Source organism: Salminus brasiliensis, chromosome 21 (genome assembly GCF_030463535.1).
Source record: "Salminus brasiliensis chromosome 21, fSalBra1.hap2, whole genome shotgun sequence".
In the NCBI taxonomy this organism is placed as follows: Eukaryota; Metazoa; Chordata; class Actinopteri; order Characiformes; family Bryconidae; genus Salminus; species Salminus brasiliensis.
This window is the reverse complement of record NC_132898.1, coordinates 8,649,775-8,676,231: the sequence shown is the minus strand read 5'-3', so window position 1 is coordinate 8,676,231 and position 26,457 is coordinate 8,649,775. Positions and strand designations below refer to the sequence as shown.

Sequence of the window (26,457 nt, the reverse complement as noted above, 5' to 3'; positions counted from 1 at the left end):
CTCTTTCTTTTGCTGCAGTAATGCTAGCTAAATATAAAAAGGTAAAGGTGCACATATTTGTCACTGTACAGCGAAATGTGTCCTCCGCATTTAACCCATCTGGTAGTGAACACACACTCACACACACACGTGTTAGGGGCAGTGAGTACACACACACACCCAGAGCGGTGGGCAGCCAACTCCAGCGCCCGGGGAGCAGAGAGGGTAAAGGGCCTTGCTCAAGGGCCCAACAGTGGCAGCTTGCCGAGCCCGGGAATCGAACCCACAACCCTGTTATCAATATCCCGGCGCTCTAACTGCTGAGCCACCACTTGCGCTCTATGGGCGACAGGAAACAAATGTAAACACCAAAAAACACTTTCCCCAGCAGGTCTATGTTATTTCCAAAACCACATTGAAATGAAGGGAAATTAAGCTACACGTTGCAATTAGGAACTTCCTAGGAGGACTTGAAGGCAGGCGGTGTTCTCTTGGAAAAACAGTCCACAATGTTCAGCAAAGCTTCATTTTAAAAGGGCAGGGTTGGGCTGGGGACATATACTAACATCTTGCATATTGCATTCAGAGTAATTTCACTGATTATGAAGATGTAAACAAAGCCATTCAGAGCCGTTTGATGTGAAATGCTTTACTGTTTTTTTTGTTTTTTTTTTAAAATGCACAGAAAACTCTTAAAGTACCAAGGTCGATTTTTTTATAGACTTAAACCATTTATCCTTCCATCTGTTGCCTTAATGTAATACATCGTTTCTCAATTTAATAACCAGTTTCCTCGATTTACTAATAAATTGAATAAACGAAAATTTTCGCTTGATTAAAAAGTCAGTCCCCTCAATGTAGTAAATTGTTCCTCAATTTAATAAATCGTTCCTTCGGTTTAACAATCTGTTCCCTCATTTTAATAAACCGTTCCCTCAGTTAACCGGCAGCATCCCTATTGAAACTATTTATTAAATTAAGGGAATAATCTTTTGTCTCATAATCTATTTTTTTTTTTTTTACCTTCACACCGTCGGGACTCCATACGGAAAACAGCGCGCATTCCATGCTAGGCTACAAAGAAAACAACGCGCATGTGCTCTTGGACACTGAGGTGGTCCTGAACGCACGCGGCTGATGTGGGTTACTCCAGGGCCGCAGGGTGCGGTGAGCATGCACGAGTGAGTCGATTTGCTGGCAGCTCGCGCAGCAGACTTGCGCTCCCTGTCAAGCTGCACAGAGCTGCACTTTTGTCCGCGCGCCGGAGCTGAGATTTGGTGTCTGCCCGAACTCCCTGAAGAACATTCAAGAGAGATTCCCTCCAAACAAAGCTCTGCTGTCTGAGAGTTAGGGGGCGTGTCCACACTCCCCGCGCCTAAACGCACTGAAGTAAGAGCTACGGCGGAAGAGTGAGGTCTCCAATTAAGAGCTTTCCGGAGGGGAAAGGCGTTTAAAACCTCGCCTTTTGGGAAGAGACTAGACCTGACGCGTGAGTGTGTGTGTTTCTCTAGCAGCTTGTGTGGAGAAGTGCTCTGTCTGTGGTGTTATGTCTTGATTATGCAGCATTTTGCTGATGTTGAGCAGAGACGGTTCCCTGTCTGAGTTGCTTTCTGTGGGTGTGTGATGTTCAGGGCTTCAGCAGTACTTGTTCAGCTGCGTTTAAAGTAGTGTGGCTTAAAGGGGAATTTCAGAGATGTTCTAAAAGTTCTGGATAAATGACTAACATGTAAACAAAGATGTTCAGAGTGGTTTGATGTGAAATGCTTTGCTGTAGAGAAACTTACTGTGAAAGTATGAAATCTTCACAGCAGTGATGAATAGAACCAGACGTCCAAAGTGTTTAATGGTTGTAAATGATGCCTCACAAAATGCATTATGCAAAATCTAAACAATTATATGCTTCTTAAAACATTGTTTTGTTTTTTGTTTTTATGTTTGAGATATAAAAAAAATTGCAGAGGTTCATGCAAGCTGTCGTAAGGCAAAATAGTTCCCAAAAAACATATAAATATATTTCTCAGCTTTGCCACTATTTTAGCATTATCAACACTGCATGAAAACGCTCAGAGGACACGTAGGGCGTGTAGGTTTAGTGGTAGTTTTGGATAGTAAATAAAATGGCCGTATTTATGTGCAAATGTTTTGACCCCTGGTTCTTCTACTAATAAGCTGATCTACAGTGAACCATATCAATGAACCAGATCACTCTGAATGACTTTTGTGAAGCATGCAGAAATGTCTTCTTTAACATACTCCTGCATGCATGTTCCTTCACCTTGCATGCCGCTTGATCATTTTTGTGCTAACGGAAGTTAGTGGCTGACATTTTAAATGTAGCGTTTGTGAGAGACTATGTTTCTTTGTATTTTATGGGCAAAAGTGTTTATCCTGCTGTGAGCACATGCTGTGCATCACGTCAGGCTCAGAGCACAGATTTGTCATGCATATGCCTCTCCAAGCAGCCTGAACAGTTTGCATTGCATTTGCAGCTAGGTTACTAAAAACACAGGTTTTTTCATTTTATTTTAATTTTTTCCTTTCACCCAGCTGTTCCCTCTCGTGCCCCGTGATCAATTTTTTACAACAACATCCCCCGGACCTCGCTCAGATTAAAAATAGAGGGATGCCTGACTTGCATTATGCATTGGTGGATCCTGATTGGCTGCGGCGGGCTTCCTTGTCACTCTGCGTGGCAACAGCCTCCCCGTCCGCCCAGCAACCCCCCATTTTCCTCTCATGCTTTCGTGCCTCTCTGCCTCCGAGGGGCTTTTCTGCAGCATCCGGAGCGGTAACCATGGCAACGGCAGCCTGACCCAGGGTGCGCCCATGCTAGCTGCAGCAACTAAAAGGCTTGACCTGGATTCTGCGCCGCTGGTTTAGTCGGGCGAACCAGACTTGAGCCGCTTGACCTGCTTCTCTGCGTTCAGGGCCAAGGGGTGCCCATGCACACCCCCCTCCCCCCCACAACCACCCACCCAGCCATCAGTGAAAAGAAACAGCACCAGCGAGCCTAGTCTTCATAATGCACGGCTGTAGCTTGGTGTTTCATAATGCATTTTAAATAGCACCCAGAATTACTACTGTATTGATATTCCAGGCTGGTGCATGGGATTTGCAGTCATTACCTCAGTGCGGTAATTAGCAGCGGCGATGCTGCTGATCCTTGCCCAATGAAGCATGTTATTCTTATTATGGGTAAAGTGTAGACAAACCTGAGTGAGCCTGGATGATTTAACAGGATTAGTGGTTGGCTAAGCCACTGTTGAGCAGATGAGGGGTCATTGAGAGTAGAGGGAACAGCATGAGGGAGAAGTGAATGGCGCTTTCGCTGCTATTTCCTCTGCCTGGCTGTTAGAGCGGTACTATAACTGGGGCTGATGTGGACCAAATGTCATATTTCTATTGTTATGGACTGCAGTTGTCCTATGCCTCTTATTATAGTTTTAATAATTGCAGTGCATACCTCCATACAGTCCGTATGGAAAATAAGCTGCAAAGCAGCTAGTTGATGTTTTGATGATGTGTACAACATGTGTACATAAATCCTCCTGTTTAGCCTCCAGCAGGTCAGCCCACCCATTCATGTTGACGTTCTAAGAAGCAATTCAGCCTGGGGTGCTTATTGTGTTGCTTTCTGAATTAGGCACAGGACAGGACAATCAGAACAGGGTTTATTTACAGTTTTCAGCCTTAAACTGACCTACATTATTTTCAACTAAATGATTTATAATTCTTGTAAGTAAAGCTTGAATGCTTTCAGAAACACTTGTGAGGGACATCACCTCACTTGCATATTGCAACTCTCAATGATGGTGGCATTATTTAGGCCAGTATTGTGATCATGATTAACAGACATTTTATTGTACAGCTGGAGGTGTAAGCTTGCAATCACTGGTTCGCCAACCTGTAATAAGCAGAAAAGAAATGGACATATTCCAACTATTTAATTTCCAAATTTCTGCATGATTAAATCGCTGAGCTGAAACCGTCATTTAGAGTGGTTTAATGTAAAATGTTGCACTGTAGAGTAGCATGATTTCTTTAAGATGGTGGAAATAGAAACTATGTGTTAAAAATATTCTCATGATATTAAAAAACAGTTTCACAATACATACTATTTATTGTCATATTTTGGCTTGCAGACAAAATGCATCAGTAGCGACAGATTCTTAAACAACTGATATTCAAGTACTCTCCCATACTGAGTACAGTGAGTTACATTCAAAATCCTGCACTTCATCCAATTAAATGCTGCACTTCATCTAATTAAACAACATTAATTACACTCTCTGTAATGAAATGTGCTGTTGGGCAGTGTTCTTTAAGCACTGATAATATCCATGATACCCTCGCTTGTATCACAGCAAAATGTATTCAACCCGGGGTTGAGATGCCTACAGCACAAATAGCACCATTTTCTTTACTGAACTGATGGTAAAATATCAGAAAGTTCATTCTTATTATAATTCTTAATATTTTCCTTATAATACCTGCAATGTAGCTCTCCATGTAGAATATTTTAGGCCCAAACTTTTGTAATACAATGCTTTAGGCATCTGACAATGTTTTCATACTCATTTAGTATAATTTTTCTGATGTAGCCTCTAGAGGCATTTAACTTTTTGGACATCTGGTTTCATTCATCACCACAGAGAACAATTCTGCCTCAGTAAGTTTCTCTAGAACAGAGCACACATCGGACCTCTGATCCATTGTATTTACATATTAACATTTTAATTTTGCAAAGGTTTTAAGTTCTATGAACGCTGAATATTTTAGAGAAGGGACATACTTAGTACCGCAGTAATGGCTATGACCGGTTCAGTCCTGCACTCTTTTCAAAAATAATCTGTCACTATCCATATGATATCCATGCCTGAATATTTCATATTTAGATCTTTCATCAGGTTTGAGCAGGTGTTGATTTCTCTGAGCTAGTAGGTGTGACATTAATGCAAAGTCTGAGACAGAGATAGAACCCGGCACTCGCGGCACAGCCCACGGCTCATCTGTGCCGTCCCTGAAGTGTCAGCGCTGTGTCTCCGTCAGACTGCGTAGGAGAGCCTATTTCTGTCTTAGCTACCTCCCAGGCCTCCTTGTTCAGCAGCCACTTCACCCCACCCTACACACTGCATTGGACCCAATGGTGCAGCTCGCTCAGAAGGCCCAGTCTTGCCTCTGTCTCAGAAGCCCCCAAGAGGCAGGAGCTGCCTGTCTTTTGACTGCGATCAAGCCAGCAGATGTCTGTCTTCCAGACTGATGCATGAAGCTGGTGAATGATGCGGATTAGGGTGGTAATCTCTGGGCAAGGCTTGAGAGGGTGATTTTGGGCTCTGTGTTTGAAAAGGCCTGGGCCAAATTAGAATGGACTTTTCCCTTTATGCAGTCAGTTAGGCAAGGCTTGTTTGATTTCTGACATTTTCTTTTGTAATTTTAAACTTGAGCTATAAGGCTAATGTATCTAAAAAGTAACGGAGGCCTATGCTAATTAAAGATGCACCGATATGGAAACCTTGAGCCACTCTTGCTGCCAGTGCCATAAAATAAATTTCTTGTTACAATGTACAAATGTACATGTACTACATTTACCTGGATTACCATTAAAAAAGAAACAACCTGTATTTGTGAAGGATTTCAAGTGCAGTAAAATGTATAAAGTAAAAAACTGTGAAACGAGTGGCACTTTTTTGTTGCAGTTTTCAAATATTTTATTAAGAATGAACACAAAAACTCTACAACATGAAACATCTTTCCAAATACTGGATAAAATTTTTGTTTTTCCTATATATTTAGTTTGACAGGGTGGTTGGGTTGAGCTGGACAGACAATGTCTAACATGAAAAATTAACAAATAAACAATATAAAAAAGATGCCAGTGCTTGCCTTTGCTTTGAAGGCTCAAATTATGTCATATAAAGCAATAAGACATTATTTATAGACAAAACAAGTTAGTGTGACGAAGTGGTAGGTCAAAATGACAGACACATACAAATCATACAGTGATTATAAAAAATAAGGTTTTCATTTTGAATAAATAATAAACATAAATTTGATAAAAAATGTTGATATTTTAAATGCAGTATCATGTTGGTCAAAACAAACATGTGAAAATGGTCATGTACTAATTAGGGACGCACCAATCCAACTTTTTCAGTTCAGATATCGATACATAAACTTTGCATATATTTCGATGCCCGATACCAATCTGCTATCAATGTTGAATTAATAATAAAAACCATATACCTCACCATGTGAGACTTAAGGCATAAGGATTGACTTAGAAATGACTTTACTAACTTTGTAAAACAAAACATAACAAATTAACCCAAATGTATGAATGCACCAAACTCCTGTTTATTTGTAAGAATCAAGAGTCAAGGAGTCAAGTTACAATATATTAATAATTGTATAATCAAATGTATCAGCCAAAATTGCAAATAAGTAGCTAAAAATAAGTAGTATCTTTAGTTTAAACAATAATTTTAAATATAATATAGCAGCTGAACCCGAGAATAAAGAAGTAGCTTGGCCAAACATGCAAGCAGTAATCAAACATTGCAAACATATAAACATTTAGTGCTGTCTCACAGCAACAAAATAAAGTGAAATGGTCTGTGGATCAGCCTAATTATCTGATACCCGTTCCAGCTAATTTTGTTAATATCACGATGGATTTCCGATCCTAATATCAGATCGGTGCATCCCTTGTACTAATGGAAAATGATTTAAAAAATAAATAATAATAATAAAAAAGACTGTTTTGTAGTATGACTCAAAATGCTGATGTTTTAGCACAGTGAGCCAGCAGTTCAATAAATACACTACCATAGAGTCTGGGCCATGTGAGGCAGACACAATGCAGTCTTTCTGCATCGGCCAGTGAACTGGTTCTTTCTCTGGGGGAATGGAGGAAAATCAGAGATGATCACTTTTGTGCGGCATTGAGCATGCCGGGCTGTGGGAGACAGTGAGAGCCATTCACTTTAGTCTAATAGTGTCTAGGCAATCCACATGCTTGCAGGATCGCTGCTGTGGTAGTTTTCTCTCTCAGGTTCTTTTTGCGCAGCGTGTGCTCGCTGAAGCTTGAAAAGACACTCAAATTTCTGCAGGATGACTATTTCATTCCAGCGGGTTAATTACAACAAAAGCGTAGCTGCAGGGAGATGACCCACATGTCATTTCTCCTCTGTGAGAGAATCCTCTGGGTAGAGTACTTTTCACTTGAGTATCCTGAGATTCAATTAACAGCTCATTTTAATTACTTTATTGTGTGTGTGACACTTGCCGTTCACCGTCTCGCATTTGTCTTATAAAAAAAAGGTTGCCCCTTTGCCTTTTGCAGTTTTCCATAGCCCAGATGAGCTCAGCATTCCTGTTTTTACCTCTCTGTCCTCTAGATGTTATGGAGCAGCAGAGAACCCTTCACTCCGGTTGCCTGGTGACAGGGGTCCGCACACCCCCCATTCGCCGCAACAGCAAGCTGGCCAGCCTGGGACGCATCTTCAAGCCCTGGAAGTGGAGGAAAAAGAAAAATGAGAAGTTAAGGCAAGGCTCTACAGGTGAGTGCTTGAGGAACACTGGAAAAAAAAATCCTTCATGATTAATTCAGTCTGGAGGCGGACATTCAGTAGCACCACTTTTGAGATGGTAAAATTGATAATAACATGATAGTATTTCATTTTATAATATAATACAAAATCCATTTTCAGTTCATAAAAGTATATTTGAAGCCAGTGCTTTATAGCGTCCTCTGATGTATTTAGTTACAAACATTTATAAGTTTGAATTGTCTGTGTTATAAGCTAATGATGCCAAACCTAAAAATAATGAACTAATTGGTTAATTAAAGCTAAAACAAAGAAAGTAAAACGAAGTAAAGAGTATATTATGAATTAATGTGAGATATAAAAATCAAGGGTAGGTAGTAAAAATAAATAAATAAGGATATCAAATTTCATTCATTCATTTATTTATGTATGTATGTATTTATTTATTTAGTTGTTTCTTCCCTCATATGATAATGAAGAAGCATATTTTTCACAGCCAGGATTAGCAATCAAGACTATAGAGAGACAAGTTGATTCGAGTGTGAGAGAGCCAAAACTGCAATGTTGTGGCAAAGATTGGTCTCTGATCTTCTCTGAGAGGCCGCTGCTTGCTCAATGAAAAGGAACAATATATGTTTAATATATGTATATTTTTAGCAACAGTGTAAAAGTTTGCCTGTTGATTCATGTGACCATGGACTGTCCTGCCATTTCTGTTTAGACATGCAAGCACCTTATGTAGACTGTAAATTACTCCAGTGTGCCCTTTTTAACATGCAACGTTGCAACCTATTTACATTTATCGTAATAAATAAATAAATGTAATAAATGTAATATCAGATGAGGGATTCTTTCACAGTTTTTAAGATAAGAGCACCAGGAAGCTCATTCTCCACTCCTCAGAAATGACAATACAAACAAAAAAAACATGAAGTTTTTCACTTCATATCACTGTGATGATTCTCTCATGGGTGTAATGAATATTGTGATATGTGCCTCGTTTTCTTTGACATGCCTTCCACCTTTAGAGAGTAAGCCTTAAAACATTAATCTCATGCTATCTTATGAATCAAACCTAAACTTGAAATTGGACCTCAGCTTCAGCTCCGTAATGATATTTACATCAATATAATAACCATCAATGCTAATCATGTAAAATAAATGATATAAATCCTGACCTGGTGATTTCAGAAGACGAATAAGCTGGATGAGCTGGCTGACACTGCATCTGAAACAAAGTTAGTGCTTTTTGCTTTCTGCCATGTGTCATTCAAGCCTGTGTGGTGCCCCCTGCAGGAATGGAGAGGAAAGTGGTGGCGCGGCAGCCTCGTGATGAGCTGGTGAGGAAAGGCCTGGCAGAGGAGGGTTCAGGTGAGAAATAGCCACACAAACACTCCTCCTCAGAGCATGCAGAGCGGCTATTACTCACAGCCTTATTCAGTGTTCTAACATTTAGCATGCAGAGCCCTGGAACCAGCTCATTTCACACTGTAAGACCACCAGGGGAGCTGTGAAGCATTTATGAGAGAGTGATGACAGCATCATAGTTCAGCCGCCTCCCTCCTGAGAGAAACTGGGCAGACCTTCCTGATGATTGTTTCTGTGTAAATAATTCTGAGGTTACTTACATTATAGTAATGTTAAAACCAGTGCCAAGTGCCCTTTATTGCCCTTTATAGCCCTTTATTGTATGATTGTATGTAGAGGTTGTGATGAGACTTAAAGCGTTAATTAGCAATGCTTAAACCAAGTAACCAAAAGGAATGGACTGCTCTAATCTGGGCCTATTTTCCCTAAAGCATCTTGGTGTTAAGATTATTGTAATCGGTGGAGAAAGTGTCAAGTGTGAGGCTCGTTCAACCTTTCAACAATGACCTTGGTAGTAAGATGCTTTTGGGAAAGCCCTGGTTTGAAGATTTTAAACCTGGGTTTTGTACAGGTTTTAAGGACCTGCCATCATACAGTTTAGCAGTATCAGAAATGTTTTGAAGGCTAAATAAAGAAATTTATTCATGAAACCCTTTCTCATCATGGATGTCTAACCCTTTCTTGAGTAAACCAATGGCAAGGAACAATTTCCTCAGATAAAGAAATCACAGGAAGAAAAGAGGAAATGAGACTCAAAAGGTGAACCCACCCTCCTTTGTTGACACTGGTGAAAATATGTAGTGACAATACATAATGCTTGGGCATTACATACAGCACGTCAGTGCATCACATCGAGCCATTCAGACACTATCTATCCCAATATAAAGAATATATAGGTTTGATGGTTTAGGCGTGCAGTTTGCCCAGTGCTAACTGATGGTGCTAATTGGAGCTTCCATTACTTGTCATGTTAGCCTTGTAGCTCCAGTGCAAAACTAAAGACATCAAACTTTTTAAAAGTCTTTGAAGCTCAGCTACGTTTGTTTGTCAGTTAGTGCTTTTTGCTTAGTGTAATTGAATAAATAATGCTAAATACATCATTGTCTGAAATCATTTAGAAATGCCCCCTTTTTTGTGTGCAGGGTCAGGTCTGGCATGCGGTGGGAACGCAGAGGAGCCAGGCACCCCCACACAAGATTACTCAGATGGAGAGGAGCGAGAGGATGAGGTCATGCCGCCACTGGCCGACGCCACAGAGGAGCTAGAACCTGATGAAGACAATCTTTCCACAGGCAGGACTTCTCTTTTTTTCATACACACATAGCCACAAATTTTATAGCATCCAGATATTTTAGACAAAAGTAAGATCAGTGTAGGTTTATATTATGTGTCCAGAAATATCCAGGCACCCTAGTAATTAGTGAATTCAGCTACACAGCTGCTGACACAGGCGTTTAGATGTAGGATCTTTGTAGAAAAGCACTGCCAACAGAATGGGACACTCGTGTCGCCATGTCTAATGCAAAGCATCAGCTAGTGGGTTGAAAAGCCCCCACAGTATTGGGATGTGGAGCAGTGAAACTTTGTTCTCTGGAGTGATTGAGCTCAAACCAGTATATTTGGAAGGAGCTAGAGTGCCAGAATGAATTTGGTATTTGGTATTAGCAGATAATTGCTTTAGAAAATGATCACTAATATTTTGATCTGTCCCAAATGTTTAAAGCAATATTATATATTAGACCGTAGAAGGTGTTTTTATTGTTGTTTTGCTTATGTACATCATAATGTGTCAGATGTGCTATAAAACAAAATATAATTACCATCCTTAAGTGTTACCTATGCTTAGATTGTTGTTATTTTTTTGTTAGATTGTTGTTATTTTTATGGTCACAGTTAAAAAAAAAAATCTGTAGAAGCCTTAGTACCCCAACTTTATGTGTGCCTGTTGATGTATTAATTGTACTCTGACAGCAGCAAATATGCACATATATGGTATCTGCCCACTGTTACCATGTTGGTGTATCCTTACTGGTTAAATGGAAACTTGAGGTCCAGTGTTGTCACAACACAAAATCTGGCTACATCTACTGCTCTTTGAAGAATGGCCACTAGATGGCGACAAAGATCACACATTCCTCTAATGCAGCACATCCCAATTCTGTGTCTGACTTCATATCAGAAACTACTGTATAATAACAGAGACACATTTTACAGCAGAAGAGTAAAATTGAGATGAAACAATATTTAGAATTAAAAGTCAGGCTGTTTGAAATGCTCTGATGGATAACTGACTGTATGTGAGGGACCCAGGGTTTGAGTTGGTGATCTTCTCTAAGGTGGACCTATTGGCCTCATATTTACAGTGCAAGACACCCCAGACAACCCTGAGCCCACAGGAGAGCCAAGCCAAAATGAGGAGGAGCAGGATGAAGAGGTTTCTTTCTCTGACCCCTCCAGCAAGGACAGCAGCACTCCTCCTACTGAAGCTGTCGAAATTCCAGAGGAGCTGAAGGCAGAGCCGCCACGAAGACAAACCCGCACGCCACCCCCAAAACTGCCAGCGAAACTCCTGCCCAGACTGGGCAGCCTGGACAGTCAGTACCAAGTTGCTAATTATCCTTAAAGTTACACTTGAGCGAAAAGTCAAATATACAAAGCTACCCAAATGTAGCAAGTTAATCAGGACATGCTTGTTGTCTGAGCTTTGCTTAGATTTGTTTAACTGGAGCTATGAGGCTAATGTAACAGATAAAGGAAGCATATGGGGCTCTTGCATAATGTGTATAGGACTGTGACAGGATAACCAGAAACTATATAAGCAAGTGTGTTTGACTTTATCTTGTTACAGTTTGAGGTAAGTGCGATATGTGTGTAATACATTGAATGCATTAGTTCAGTATTTTATGTTAGGTGATCTTGGATGTAAGAATAGAAGGTATGTGACTTTGGTTGGGCCCAGATGCATTGTTGCACATGCAATGTTTTAACCTAGCACGAATACCCCTGCAGTCCTTCTCCGATCAGTGTTTCCCCCCATTGTTAAGGGTTAGCTTTTAAGTCTGTCCATTTAGCAGCCCATCTCCAAGCAGTGCTTTTTCTGGTTGTTTAGGATTAACTTTCAGTCTAACATTGAGACTCATGGCATACCTGCAGCAGCCCTTCAGTCTGCTTCCCCTGGTTTGCTAGGTTTAGCTTTTAGCCTAGGATGAACACCTGCTCACTTCCATTTCTCCCAAGGTGACTGTTGCATTTACTGTGTCACAGCTTTGAAAATTCCTTGAAAGGTTTTCGCTAGTGGGCTTTGTGTCTAGATTTTAACACAGTTAACACTGTACTTCTTCTCGACCACACAGGTTCTCACCCCAATCAGATGCGGCCTGCTCCAGCCACTCTGCCGCGAAACTTTACCCTTCCCAAAGACGCACTGAGGGGCCGCATGTTGACCCCGACAGGTTCCCCACACCTGGGCAATATGCACCCACCCCTGCCCCCCAGCTGCATCATAGAGGAGCTGCACCGAGCACTGGCCACCAAACACCGCCAAGACAGGTGAGAGATTAGTGCTTCGCCAGTTGACTAGAATATCAAAACACGCTTGCAGTTCTCTGACTGCATTTGTCTGCACTGCAAAAGGCAGTTTAATCTGAATGATCTTAACTCTGTCACTTTTTAAGAGACCAGTCCTGCCATCACTAAGACATTGCAAAAAACATTTAAAATAACAGTCATACATTTGGAAGTTATTTCATAATAATTACATACATTAAAAAGTTATTTTGGGAGCATGTGGGGACCTTTTTGCTCTGTGTGCCTGGATATTTCAGACAATACTTGTGTACAATTTGGTAAAACTGTATCCTGTGTCTCACTGGTGGTTAATTTGTGTGCCTTCAGTTTCCATGGTAAAGAGGTACGTAGCTCCCCGAAGAGGCGCTCTGACGGACGCCTTTCACGCACCTCCAGCACAGAGGGAGAACAACAGGGTGGTGAGGTGGAGGAGAACAAGGAGAACATGCGGCTGGACGAGTATTACAGTGACCAGGACAGCTGGAACGAGTCTGTCATTTCTGGTACAGTACGCCAGAGCTGTAAACAATTAGGCACACTCTCAAAATGTACTATAGTTTCTCAGCATATTTGGCTATTTGAACAAATTTTGTGTCCGGCTGCAAGAACACATCACATATCTGTACTGTATAGTAGTCTGGGGAGATAATCAGAAAGTTCATTTGAATAAGAAACCACTTCTTCATGCTGAAGAGGGTTTGTGCCCTCGAGATTTATCAGCAGCATCTGGTGCTGTCTTCCACAGTCTGCTAACACACACACAAGACCAAGGGTGGTAAGAGTAATGAAAAGGTTGTATATAAAGGTGTTAAAGAATGCATTTATTGACTATGTTAAGTTGTTCTTTGATCTATTTGACTTTGGTTAGGGTGAAAAATGCATAAATGTGGTTTAAAAGCCCATTAAAAAGTGTTATTTTGCCTTAGAATAAAACAGGTGGGCTTTTATTGGCTTGGTTACATTGAAGTGATGGCGCACAGTAGCCACAAAGCCTAGCCCAGCCTAACCTAGCATAGCTTAGAACTTTAACATTACCCAAAACATAATTTTTGTTATTTCTGAGTCTTACTGGATATTGTTTGTGTCTTCTCGGTGTTCTCTTGTTTTTTTTTAGCTAGCTAAAGAGATTGCTGTCGGTTAGCTGTAGGATTGGCCTTTAGGCATTTAAAAAGCTCCAAGGTTCCAGATAATAGCATCAGTCATTGCATCTGCCTAGTCTAGTTAGCTTTTAGCCTTTTTAGCCTCACTTCTGTATTTTCCTACAGAAGCTGTTATGCTTAGTCTTCGAAAGGCTTCTGTTAACGAAAGCATATCTGCTGTCCCCCCCCAATCCCCTGGCAAATACAGGAAAATTGAGGTAGTGGGACAAGCTTAGTCCATTTATTGTGAGAAGCTACACACACACTCTGCACCCTTTTCCCAGGCAGAACAAGCCCAAGGCTGAAGGTTGAATGAGGACATCGGGTTCTGGAACCTCATTCCATAGACTCTAGGTGACCTTATCAAAAAGACCTGTAGGGTCTCTGCTGAGAAGAGCAGCTCTTCACTTAGAATACTTTCAGCTTAAAGTGCATTATTTGCTCTGTGCAGACCACTACAATGGCTAGAAGGGATGGATATACACAACTTGAAGGAACAACATGCTTAACGAGGAGGAGGGAAGGAAGAGTGGTGTGGGAGCGTGCCTCTGGGGGCACCGTAGCTTGTTATCTTCTGTACGGCAGAGTGCCATTATCAATAATTGCTCTATAATTTATTGTAATATGCACATCAGTCTTATGTACCTTTGAGGGTTGCTGTTTTTTGCTCCTCTTTCTTCTGTCCAAAAATAGGAAAGTAAAAACTAAAATTCAATACATCACATGCTTTCTCTAGAGTTTTAATAGAGAGTGTGCATTTACGTTGTGTTCCCGCTGGGACACGCCCCCTTTAGTCGGACTGCACAAGGGGAAACGGCCAAAGAAGGAATTAAACGAGTGATTATCTGCTCAAGTTAAAAGCAGTTGGGCTTGACTGCGATCCAGCCAAATGATCAAAGAACCAATAGTACATTGACATCCATATGTAGCCAGGAATGCCCAGTCAACTGAGGCTCAAATCACACTCATTTCGAGGACAAAACCTCAAACCTGATGGCACAGGACTGTTTTCAAGCACATTTTGGAGACTGGTTAAGGTTTGCTTTCCCTTTGAATCAAACTTATCATGCTGCTAAATTCAACTCCAAATAGCTTCAGCTGAATCTGTTCAGTCAGTCACACAGCAGGTCTTTCCCAGTTTTACATGTTTAAGTGGCATTCACACTGTCACTTAGTTTTTGCCACTCAATTGGTGTGGCCACATTGAATCCATCACCTGTGAGGTCACGTGCATAACCTCTAAACTGCATGGTAGGGTAATCAAAACAGCGATATGTGTGCATAGTTTGTGTGTATGTTAAATAACATGACCTTTAATGCTCTTATGTGCTCCTTCTCCTCTATTGTGCTTGTTTGTCTTGAGTTGTTAAACTGTTTAATGATAACCAAAAAGAAATGGTCTGGGTGTAGGTAAATGTTAAGGGCGTAAAAAAAACCCCAAATGAGCAAACACTGTTACGTTTTTGAAATTGGTCTGTTTTACAGTTCTGTTTTACTTATGGAAGTTTTGATTTTAAATGAAGAGGCAACAGCATACAAGGTTCATGGTATGTCACTTCCATGTACCGAATATTTATTATTTCACTATGACAACAATCTAGCCACAGTTGTGTAGCTCCACCCATTCGCACTGAAGTCATATGGTGTGTTTCAGCCTGGACTGCTCATTGACTGAGGTACAATACAGGGCAGCCAACCAGAACAGAGCTTATCTACAAATAAATTAATCTTAAAGGCAAAGCCTGTTTAGGTAAAAAGGAGAGGTTGGACATGTAACATGTATTGTTGTTACATAAACCCAGACTGTTGTAATTAATTGACAAATGCAGGATATAGGCTCTTTTAATATTCATGGACTTCCATTCCTTACACAAGTTACTGAATGATAACTCAATTTTGATGTTTTGCAAGTAATTGTTGAATACCAAGCTTTAGGATGTGGACAGATCTACTCAATCAAAAGGAGTTTCCATTTACTGTCACTGTGTTAATTTGCAAGATGGAAATATGGACATTGTCCTATTGTGGGTTATTAGGTTTCTGGTGGTCAGTTATTTGACACCATCAGTTAATTTGTGTGTGTGTGTGTGTGTGTGTTTGCTTTTGCAGGGACGCTGCCACGGCGGATAAGGAAGGAGCTGCTGGCTGTGAAGCTACGCAACAGACCCAGCAAGCAGGAGCTGGAGGACAGGAACATCTTCCCTGTCCGCAGCGACCAGGAGCGTCAGGAGATCCGCCAGCAGATAGAGATGAAGTTGGCCAAGTGAGTGACCCTTTGAGCCTGTTTACCCACTGGTCATTTCAGTGTGTCTCATATCATCGCTGTTGCGCAGACAACTGGTATTTCCAATATGTGAACTTTACAGAATGTAAAAAGTAATGTAAAAAGATTTTATGGCAGGTAAATTTTTTAATCATTTCCGTTGGTCCATTCAGTATAAAGGTTTGATGCAATATATAGGGAAAAACTGGCAGATTTATACCATATCCAAAAGTAGAAACTGAAAAAATGAAAAAATATTGAGATACAAAGTTGTTGGGGGGACAGCATCCGTAGAACAGACTCCAGTTCTCGTACTGTTGCAGTTTAGCTAATGCTTATGGTGTAAAAGGCCACAGGAGCTGTTGTATGCTTCTATTTTTCCTAATTCACTAACTAATAAGCTAAACAGTGCAGATATAGTTCTGTCAAAGAGGGGTAATTATTAAATTGGTGCTTGAAGGAACAACAGATTTTAAGACACTTTCAAATCAAACCAATTAGATGATCATTAAAGTACACATTTGAGAAAATTCCTGCGTTTTTAGGATACGCTGTATGTTGTGGGAAGACAGACAGATTTCATGTATCAGTAGAACTAAAGCTAAATGTTTAGTCACAGTCAAAGCTAAATTTTCAATCCTTGTTGGTGGAACTGCACTTGCAAAAGGGCGTTTTACCATTTTGAAATGACAACACTTTTTATTTTTTTTAAACACATTCCAGGGCACCATAATGTTTGGGACATAGGGATGATGACTACAGTAAAGCTGTTATGTTTAGTTTAGTTTGCATGCATATCCGTTGCATGCAAAGTCTCGTCTGTTGCTACATCATTTTTCAGAGCACTTTTACTGTGCAATAACACTGACAAGTAGTGGCATTTAGTGCTTTATGTCCACTTTATGGTCATATGATGGTCCCTTTATGCTGATGAATCAGGGCCGGTGGGACTGATAACAGATGAGGTGAAGTCACTGTACAGTAACTGTAAGCCTACAAAGTGCATCTAAATGGTTGGTGTTTTTTGTATGAAAAAAGGCCAGTACGTGTAGGTACAAGTTAGGAGGAGCTAATTAACTGGCTACTCAGTGTGTCCTTTTTTCGGTTTCTCTCCTGCATGCCATTCCACTCAGCTCTGTGTCATCAGGTTCATTTTTTTCAGCCTCGTCGCCCGCGCTTAATAATGTCATTTCTGGAGAGCGTGTGTGGGTGTGACAGCTGACCGCGCTGCGGTTCCAGATGTATCCAGGCTTTTAGCGCATGTGAGAATGTTCACACGTGCGCTTTTGAAGAGCCATGCGCCACAATTGGAGCAGTGCCAATGACACGCTGTGTTATTCATTGGGATGCAGCAAAACAGTTTCACATGCAGATAGCAAATCAATTTTACATTTATTTTTTAATGAAATGCACTAAATCAGCCGAGACAAGTTTGATGTCAAAACTAAAACCTATACACCTACTGATTTATGCAATTATGTATTCAGCCAGCCAGTGCATACACCTAGGCAGATGCAGGTCAGCCACCTAAGAATGTGGAAAAAATGTGATCTCTGTACTTTTAAGTGTGGCATGATTGTTGGTGAACTGCTGATCAAACCTTGAAGTGGAGGGGCTATACCTACAGAAGACCTCCTCTGGTTTCACTTCTGTCAGTCAAGAACAGAAAGCTGAGGCTGCGGCCAAAACTGGACATCTTGATTTCTGCAGACGCACGCTGAGGATCGTGTCAGTCCAGGCTGGCGGAGGTGGTGTTGAAGTTTGTTGAAGTCACAAACTGGTTTCATGAACATTTTAGCGGCTTACCCAGTCACTGGATCTAAGTCCAGTAGATCACCTGTTGCAGAACTTAAACAAGAATCTCAAAGCAGTGTTTCCAACATCTTGTAAAATCCATGTCATTAAGAACTGAGCACAAAGAGGCCATACCAAGTGTTAGGAAAATGGCTCTGCTGAAGTGCTACTTTAATGCTACTTTTGAATTGGCTACTTTATCCTTTTAACTCCAATGCAAAACTAATGAAGCAATTTTGAACATCACTTTTTAATTTGTGAAATGTAATGTGCTCTTGATAGCTGACTGTGATAGTGTGATCTGGAATACTCCTGTAACTTGAGGATTTGAATCTTAGGAGTTTTACGGCTGCTTCTGAGGCTGGATCACACATGACAACCGGTGTTCATTCCAAGACTCAGAATGTCATTTATGCTCACTTCTTGTTCATTAACTACAGAGAAAACCTGGTCAGACATTCGTATTATCGATCCCATTAGACATACTGCACAGTGTGCTGCATGCTTGCAACCTACAAGCACTAGGGGGAGCCGCATTCTCATACGTCATTTACACCACTCATTTATCCTGTCCACTATAACAAAGGAATTTTAATAACCTTCCGTAGCAAACCCTCCCAAAGAAAAGAAAACAAAGCCTCTTCTGTTGACACGTGTCCTCTATTAAATCTATCTCAAAGGCTCTGATGAACTGCCAGTGTTCTCATTAATATGCGCATAGCCCACGTCCCTTCACGCCTTTAGAACTGGTTTATTTTCAGACAATACACTCAGGCTTGTTGCGTTCAAATGATTGATGCCTGTGGTGTCATCTCAAACTGGAAGGTATCCAAAAATATGCCAGGAAAACACATTCGCCCCCTCAAAGTGCTGTATCTGACAAACTCATTATACAATAATATTGTGCAATGTCTTAAATAATGTGTGTATGTATATATGTATGTATGTATGTGTATGTATGTGTATATATATATATATATATGTATATATATATATATATATATATATATATATATATATGTATATATGTGTGTGTTATATATAGTTATATATATATATATCACACACACACCATTGGATTGTGTACCGCAACAAGTGATGATCTGTTTAAAAGAAGTTTAAAAAAAAAAAACTTCAAGGTGCACCCATGCTAATGTAGGCTTCAGTTGTGGACTATTTAGGGATATATTGGGATACTGCAGCCCTGTGGGCAGTGCCACTGAGTATTGGGTAAAGGGGAATAATTGGAGTAGAGGTTGTGATCCACAAACCTAATCATCCATAATCAGTACTGGTCCTCATTAATGCCCTTGTGGCTGAGGGCTATCTGTCCTCACAGCAGTCATGCACACAGTAGAATGCCTTCTTAGAAGCTGCAGCAAAGGGGATGCAAACTCTCTACTAACCCTTGATTGTTGAAGTCATAAACACATAGATTTGTAATAAGCAGTCTTTTGGTGTGTAAATAATGTACAACAGTCCACAAAGTGGTTCAGTCCTAATCCAAAGCACTGAGAAAACACTGTTCATTGAACTTCTTGTTTTAATGCTCATTAAGCAGTATTTAAGAACTGTTCAACCAAAATAAGAATCAGAGCCAATAGAAGCTCAGAAAACAGTAGGCTGAATGATTTTCAAAGGTGTTTTACAGCAGTCTGGCATAGAGCCACTTTTGTGGGAATTCCACAGGCTTTTCCAAATGACTAATGTTTAAATGAGTCATTTGATGTAAGAAAGTGCATTATGGGTAAATACAGTCTTTTGAATCTTTTTTCATATCAGTAAACCAAAAAAAAAAAGGAGCAGGCACTAAGGCACTTTTTTTTACTTTTTTTTAGGGCACTGCCCCTATGACCTATGAATTGCTGGTCTGAATCTCAGAGTGCCATCAGCAGCCGGAGCCCTATAGAGCACAATTGCCCTTTCTCTCTCAAGGTGTGTGGCTGGCTCTCTCTCTCCGCACATCACTTTAGTGAAATGCTGGCTGGCACGGGCATCTGCTAGTCGGTGGCAGTGCGAAAAGAGGCGATGGTTGATTGCATGTGTGTTGGAAGAGGCATGTGTCAGTCCTCACCTTCCAAGTATCGAGAGCATTACATATGAAAGGGGAGAGAACTAACCAGTGGGTTGGGTGATTGGCATGCTAAAATTGGGGAGGAAAATTGGGTAAAAATGTAAAAACAAAAAAAATGAAATGCTCCTAATATTTACTCCTCAGAGTAATTAATAATTCTTATTAATTAGCACACCTGATATGGCCTGTAAGCTTGTATTTATAAAGCGATTAACCGAGCTTAACCACTCTGTAGTCAGACCGCATTCATTCCGCAATATCCTCTTGGCTCCTCCGAATTCCCCTTCGATTGAGAGAATGTGCGGCTCAATGCAATATTAAAGAAGTGCACCGTCAGTAATCTCAGAGGCTGAAAATAGCCTGCGATTTCTTACTACGAGTCAGTGGAGCAGAAATAGAGGGAGAGAGAGAATGACTGAAGGACTGTGAGAGAGCCTGCCCATTTCCATAGCTGCCTTTAGTAGGTTTTTAAGAAGGGCTTAGATTTCCATGTTGTTAGTCTAGCCGTTTAAGCCCGTTGCTAATACAAAGTGTCAGGCTTTACAAGTATGGGCCAAATCAGCCTCATTAAGCCCACAAAGCCTTTTATTCTCTGCTTCTGTGCATTTTGAGTTTCCCTGCAAATTCTCTGAGCCGCACAGCAGGTTCTAAAACTAAAAGTGATGAAGTTAGTATTGAGCCTGGAAATTGAGTTTCGAGTCTGCTTGATCAAAAAAACTGAATGAAGGGTTTGGTAGAGAGGAGGGGAGTAAATTTTGAATCTCTCAGTGATTAGATGCAGTTCTGATTCTTTTGAAAAATACACTGAATATAGAAATATGGAGGATGAACTGGAGCTGCTACTTACTTAATAGTGGAATATAGACAGATGTACACTTTATGGACAAAAGTATTGGGACATGAGTCAAGTCAAGAGACTTTTATTGTCATTCCATCTCAGTACAAGTCTAAAGTAGAGCGAAATTACATTCCTCCAGCACCTTACAGGAGCTTTTATGATATCCCATTGTAATTCCATGGGCAATAATATGGAGTTGCTCCCCCTTTGCAGCTCTAACAGCAGGTTTTGGAGCTCTGCAGTTATTGAGTCAGCAGAGCGTTGGAGACTTTGCTCCTCAGCACTCTGCGACCCCACTCTGTAACTCTACGTAGTCTGACACTTCATTGCTGAGATGCTGTGGTTCAGTAATTCCACTCACAGTTGATGGTGGAATATATATATATATATATATATATATATATATATATATATATATATATATATATATATATATATATATATATATTCCACCAAAAATACAGGACCACGCTGGAATTCAGTGAGTTCTTTAGAACCACCTATTCTTTTAATAATGTTCAAAGACCTTAGAAATGTGATTTATATTATTCTTGGCCAAAAATGAGCTCATACTTTATTATTGAACTTAGTTATAAAAAGTTATAACTCATTACAGTGATTTTGCCATAGTAAAGGTGAAGGCACAATTTATTATTAATGATATCAATGATATTAATGACAATAGGCAATGATTTCTCCGCAGTAAAACAGTCTAAAGATTATCCCTTGAAAAGCTTATTCAAGCTTTTCCCCCCCACTCTCAGACAGCCTGAAGTCCCACATGCAGTTTTGACAGTCCCCCTCACAGCATTTCACACTTTCGCGTTGACTTTATCACTATTAAAGCTTGGTGCGATGTTTCCGCTCCTGTGAGTGCTATTGTTGACTCCTCTAGCTGACAGACTCACTAAACGTGGGCATTCACTTGCCAAGTAGACTCTTCTAATTAAAGCCAGCGACTCGGTGACAAAAAATCTAGGGCTCCCTGTGTTGGGATTTCTTTGTTGTTTGTTTGTTGTGGTTGTTTTGGAAATGGACATCTGGTCCTAGCCACGTGACGTGGTCAGTACAGTACAGGACACTTTGGCCAGTTCCAAGCCTTGTACCTGCACTTAATGCTGCAGTGGAATATAGTTTTGAGGCAGGCACGTTGGAGAACACAACAGAACCAGAGTTTTTAAACCAGATTAAAGAGTCTTATTTCTTCTTAAGTGAAATCTCCAGGCACAGGCACAGAACTCTTGTATGTGTATGTGTGTATGTGTGTATGTGTGTATGTGTATGTGTATGTGTATGTGTATGTGTGTGTGTGTGTGTGTGTGTGTGTGTGTGTGTGTGTGGAGAAAAGAACAAAATAAGGTCTGTGGGCCACATCAGCCTTGACCAGTCCATGCACACTAAACTACACATCACAAATATTCCTCTTGCAGTCCGTACCACAAATAATTCCTCTGCAGTTTTCAATTATTTATTTTAAATGTATGAGAATATAGACATTTTCAACTGCAGTGTTTTCAAAATAGTAGGAATAGTGGGTTTTCATTGCAGTTTAATAGGAATATTGAAAGCTTTTCTGCAGTTTAGTAGGAACATAGAAAGGGTTTTCCTTGCTGTTTAGTAGGAACATAGACTTCTTCTTGCAGTTTACTGGAAAGTGTTTCCTTTGTGTTTCCTTATAATGAGAATGTTGTAGATGGGGGAGTATTACAAAAGTTTGCTCTGGTTTCTGGAGGGATCCCGTGTGTTAACCCAACAGTTTGGAGGGAATCTTATCCCTCCAAAATATTTGTCCTGCAGTCCAGGTGTTCATTGGATTTTCAATAGGAATATCAAAACAATTCTTTCTCTGAAGTTTTTGATGGGAATATTGAATTCCCATGCAGTTTTGTGGGAATGTTTGCCCTCCAGTTTGGTGGAAATATTGAAAATGTTTCCCTTGAAGCCTGCAGTATTACTTTGTATCCAGAGTATTGTCAGGGTTTGCTGTGTGTTATGTTATCTCAGGTGTAACTGTAGCTCAGGCCCTGTGGGAGGGCTCACTGCGGGCCCTCTGTGAGGTGCTGAAACCCTTCTCTGTGTTTGGATCTGGCCAGAGAGCACGGCCATTGCTAACCTCCACACAAACAGCTTACATAAAGCCAGCTTCAGTGCAGCTTACACAACCCAGAGCCAGGAAATCGATCCACAACGGGGCAGCGGAGGGCAGCTGGGATGGGTTTAATAGCGAGCGTGGACTGGTGCTGTGAGGACAAACCATTACAGGCCTGAGCCGGTCAGGCCCGGGCCTTCAGGAACGCTTTTTTTTTTGTAACACTGATTGCCAAAGGGGGCTGAGCGTTGACCTCATGTAGCTGTTATCATCCCCCCTTGTGCCATGGAACACATTGGACATGATGTATGATGTAGCTGCAAGCAACCTCAGAATAGTAACATGAGAACATGTAGCACATGACAGACAGGTGTGATTTAAAGTGAATATACAGTCAAACAAGTATGTGTGGGACTAGGTTCTTCTGAGATGTGCTCTTTCTTTTGTAATACTTAAGAAAAAAATTAAAGGTAAATGATTATTCCTCAAAAGCTGTCTTTCCTTTTAAGAGTCTGGTTCATTTTCACTCTTAGTGCAATTAATTTGGGCAGGTTTGAATACAGTAACCACATGCTGATATGGACCAAAACAACCGCACCGCAACCTCGTTTGGAACTGGACCGAGTCCACCTCCTCAGAGTGCTTCATTTGTGATGAGAATGTGATCTGACCTCAATCCGACCCAACTATCAGGTGTACTCCTCAAGTTTGAGCTGAATGGCTCCCGTAGTCCGGCAGTGACCTGGTATGCTGCCCAGATAATTAGCTACTACATCTATGAACTTTGGTGTGCTTAGATTTGTGTGTGGAAAACAAACCAAACCAAGGGGACAATGCTTTAATTTTACAAACTCATTAACTGTTTTGGACCAGAGGAAACCAACTATAGATGTGAAGACGCTCTTAGACTGTAGGGGTCTGCAAAGGGTCTGTAAAGGGTAAGCCTCTAGAATTACCAGGTTAATTATGGTTGAATAATTAGAATTGGTGTCTAATTTTACTAAATTTAATCAGGAGATTGTTGTTAAATTACTGTTGGTGTCTACATAAGGAACATGGTTTTCTGACAATACAGTTCTCGTATGTTCCAAGAATGATTTTTTCAGTTTTTTTCTGTTAACTGTTTTGTCATTTTCTAGTTCTGGATTACTGCAATTTCGTGAACGCTTATTTTGATTCTGTTTTTCATAATTTTTGCTCTCCACTGCACAAACTTATGGACTGAATAATCAACAATTAAATCTTGCGTCGTTTTATAATATGCTGTAAAATGCAGCAGAAGTGGATATGATAAAAATGGCTACATAAGAAAAACGTGAATAGTGTCTTAAGAAAATATTTAAGACTTTCTTAAATCTTTTTGGGACTATTTAAGAACTTTTAAGAGATTTTTTTTAAGAATTACATTTAGGAAAATTGAGCCTTTTCACCAACCATTCATAAAAAGAAATTTCTTCCAAAACCCAATTAAGTAGAAGATTCTGACCTTCACCAGTGTTTTCTTATTTGGGATTTGTTCAGTTTATGAGGACTTTGGGCTCATAAGAGCACAAATGCACAAATAATCTGACAGATTAAGAACTAGTTTAACTAATTGAATTCTTAGGAAGCTATTGGTGAATGAGGCTCATTCTTATTAACCTGTTTCTCTTAAGATTCTTGAAGTTTTTTCTTTGTAAATCTTTTTTTTTATTCTGGCCCCTGCTTCCTATTGCAGTGGATAGCTATATTAATTGGAATGATTGTCATTTAAAACCCATTTTAAAAGTCATAAACCACCTGAGCCTGTGCTTCACAGCAGTTTTACCCCAATTTTAAGGTTTGCTTTGCACTACTCCCAAACACAATGCAAAATACGTTTTCTAATTTTCCATTATTCAGCTAAACTTGTGCAGTGGATACAGAGCAAAATGAAGGAGAAAACCGAAGCGTTGAAACATTTTAAATAAAACATTTTATAGTAAACAAGAGCTTGATGTTTTACTTATGTAAAAACTAAGAACAAACTGCACTTGGACATTAATTCACATTTGTGTGTGAGGCTGTCGTAAGGTTAAGATATAGATTTGGAGAATACCAACTGTTCTTAGAATCTTTACGGGTTAAGAAAAAGAGTTAAGAAGAAAGGTCCAATAAATAACTTTTATTTTAGGTAGGAAAAAATCTAAGAAGAATATTTTTTGTAAGACACTTTTGTGCATCTGGACTCAGGGCTACTACTACAGTAGTTTTCCTGTTAACAGTTAACTTGCATTACTTTAACTTTAGTTAACTGTTGACTGTTTAGCTGCAATCTGCGAAATGACTGGGTATGACAATTAAGATTTAAGAATGCAATGACATTTCCAGATCTTGTATAATGTATGATTTAGCACTTATGAAAGAGATCAATGTTGAAAGTATGTCGTGTCCAAACCAGTTTCAGTCAGATCGTAGTCATCAGTGAGGGGGGGAAAGACCCTGAAGTCATCCGGCACAGACCTGCTGCCACTGCGTAACTGGAACTCTGCAGGCCACGTGCGTGTGTGTGTGTTTGAGTGTGTGCTGTGCACAGTGGATAAACACAGGTGCTAGCTTCACTCAGTCTGACAACAGGGGGTGGACACAAACTGTCTTCACTATTCAGGCCTGGGACGTCTGGGTGTCTTTAAGCAGACAAACTAGTCTAATATGATGATTGAGGGATGTCTGGATGTCTGATGTCTATTTTGTAGTGCTGACAAAAAAAATGTAACAGAAAAATAAAAAATCTGAATCTAGTTTATGCACTCCATAGCAACTTTAATGTTCGGTCTGATTGTGAGATTTGGGGTTTTGCACAGCTTTTTGTTTTTCCACAAAAATAAATGGGGTGCAAAGGTTTTTACATCTTTATGTGCTGATGATACAAAAACCCTAGCAATAAGCAACCAACCACAACAATCACTTGGCAACACACTAGCATGCGAGCTGAGACAACCTAGCAATTACCTTGCAAAACTATAGTAAAATCTGGCAACACCATAGCGACCATCTAGCATGACCATACTAAACCACCAAGTAACTACCTAGCAACCCTATATCAACCACCTAGCAAGAAAACAATTGTTCCACCCTAGTGACACATAGCAACAGCCTAACTTGCTTGGAAGTGGAAAAAACTTAAGCTTCATCCTTCTGTGTTTACTTCAGAAAAAGCATCTTTCTGGTCTTTAATTTATATGTACAGTTGTTATTATTGGTATTTTGTCTTCAGTTTCAGCTCAGACACAAATGTAGTATTGAGTGAATAGTTAAAGTCGTCAGAATTTGCCCATTTTAATAGAAGTAGAAATTAATAATATCAAATTACATCATGAAATAACTTCACCTGTGTCCACCATCTAAATCAATAAAGCAATTGAGATTGAAGTAAAGACTTTCAGTTTGAATTCAAAGGATTTAACAAACATTTTGCATTACCTGTGTATAAATTACAGACCTCTTTACCTGACCCATTAATTAAACCTGAGGTTTGCACTTCACTGACATTCTGATTGCCTCATTTTAGTTTGAGTGGGTAACCAGAAGCGAAATTACTAAAATTGTCACTGGCCAAATACTTGGCCACGTGGACATGGCTATGTGTGGTTCAATATGAAAAAGTTATTATATGGGCATAAACTATATGGGAATTTCTATATTTTTTTTTAGCTTTCTAATCATATTGGAGCCAATATAACCTAATTGTGCAAAGATGCATGGTCCATTAAATAAGGCTCTGTGTTTCTGAATGTTCTTTCTGCGCGTCTTATAAAAGCTTTTGAAAGCTGTGGGTCAG

General features: G+C 40.1%; 1 protein-coding gene across 2 annotated transcripts in view; it reads left to right on the top strand.

Moving 5' to 3' along the window:
- Positions 1–26,457, top strand: part of phactr3b (phosphatase and actin regulator 3b) — a 79,629-nt gene that overhangs the window by 32,846 nt on the left and 20,326 nt on the right. Inside the window, exons 1-8 of one of the 2 annotated variants that reach the window (XM_072666350.1) lie at positions 1,373–1,468; positions 7,377–7,538; positions 8,823–8,897; positions 10,037–10,186; positions 11,258–11,488; positions 12,248–12,443; positions 12,789–12,964; positions 15,710–15,863. In XM_072666350.1, the coding sequence (XP_072522451.1) occupies positions 7,382–7,538; positions 8,823–8,897; positions 10,037–10,186; positions 11,258–11,488; positions 12,248–12,443; positions 12,789–12,964; positions 15,710–15,863 (1,139 nt within the window). In that variant the 5' untranslated portion in view covers positions 1,373–1,468; positions 7,377–7,381. Of the gene's footprint in view, positions 1–1,372; positions 1,469–7,376; positions 7,539–8,822; positions 8,898–10,036; positions 10,187–11,257; positions 11,489–12,247; positions 12,444–12,788; positions 12,965–15,709; positions 15,864–26,457 lie in introns of those variants that run through there. The other variant, XM_072666349.1, reaches the window with a different exon arrangement.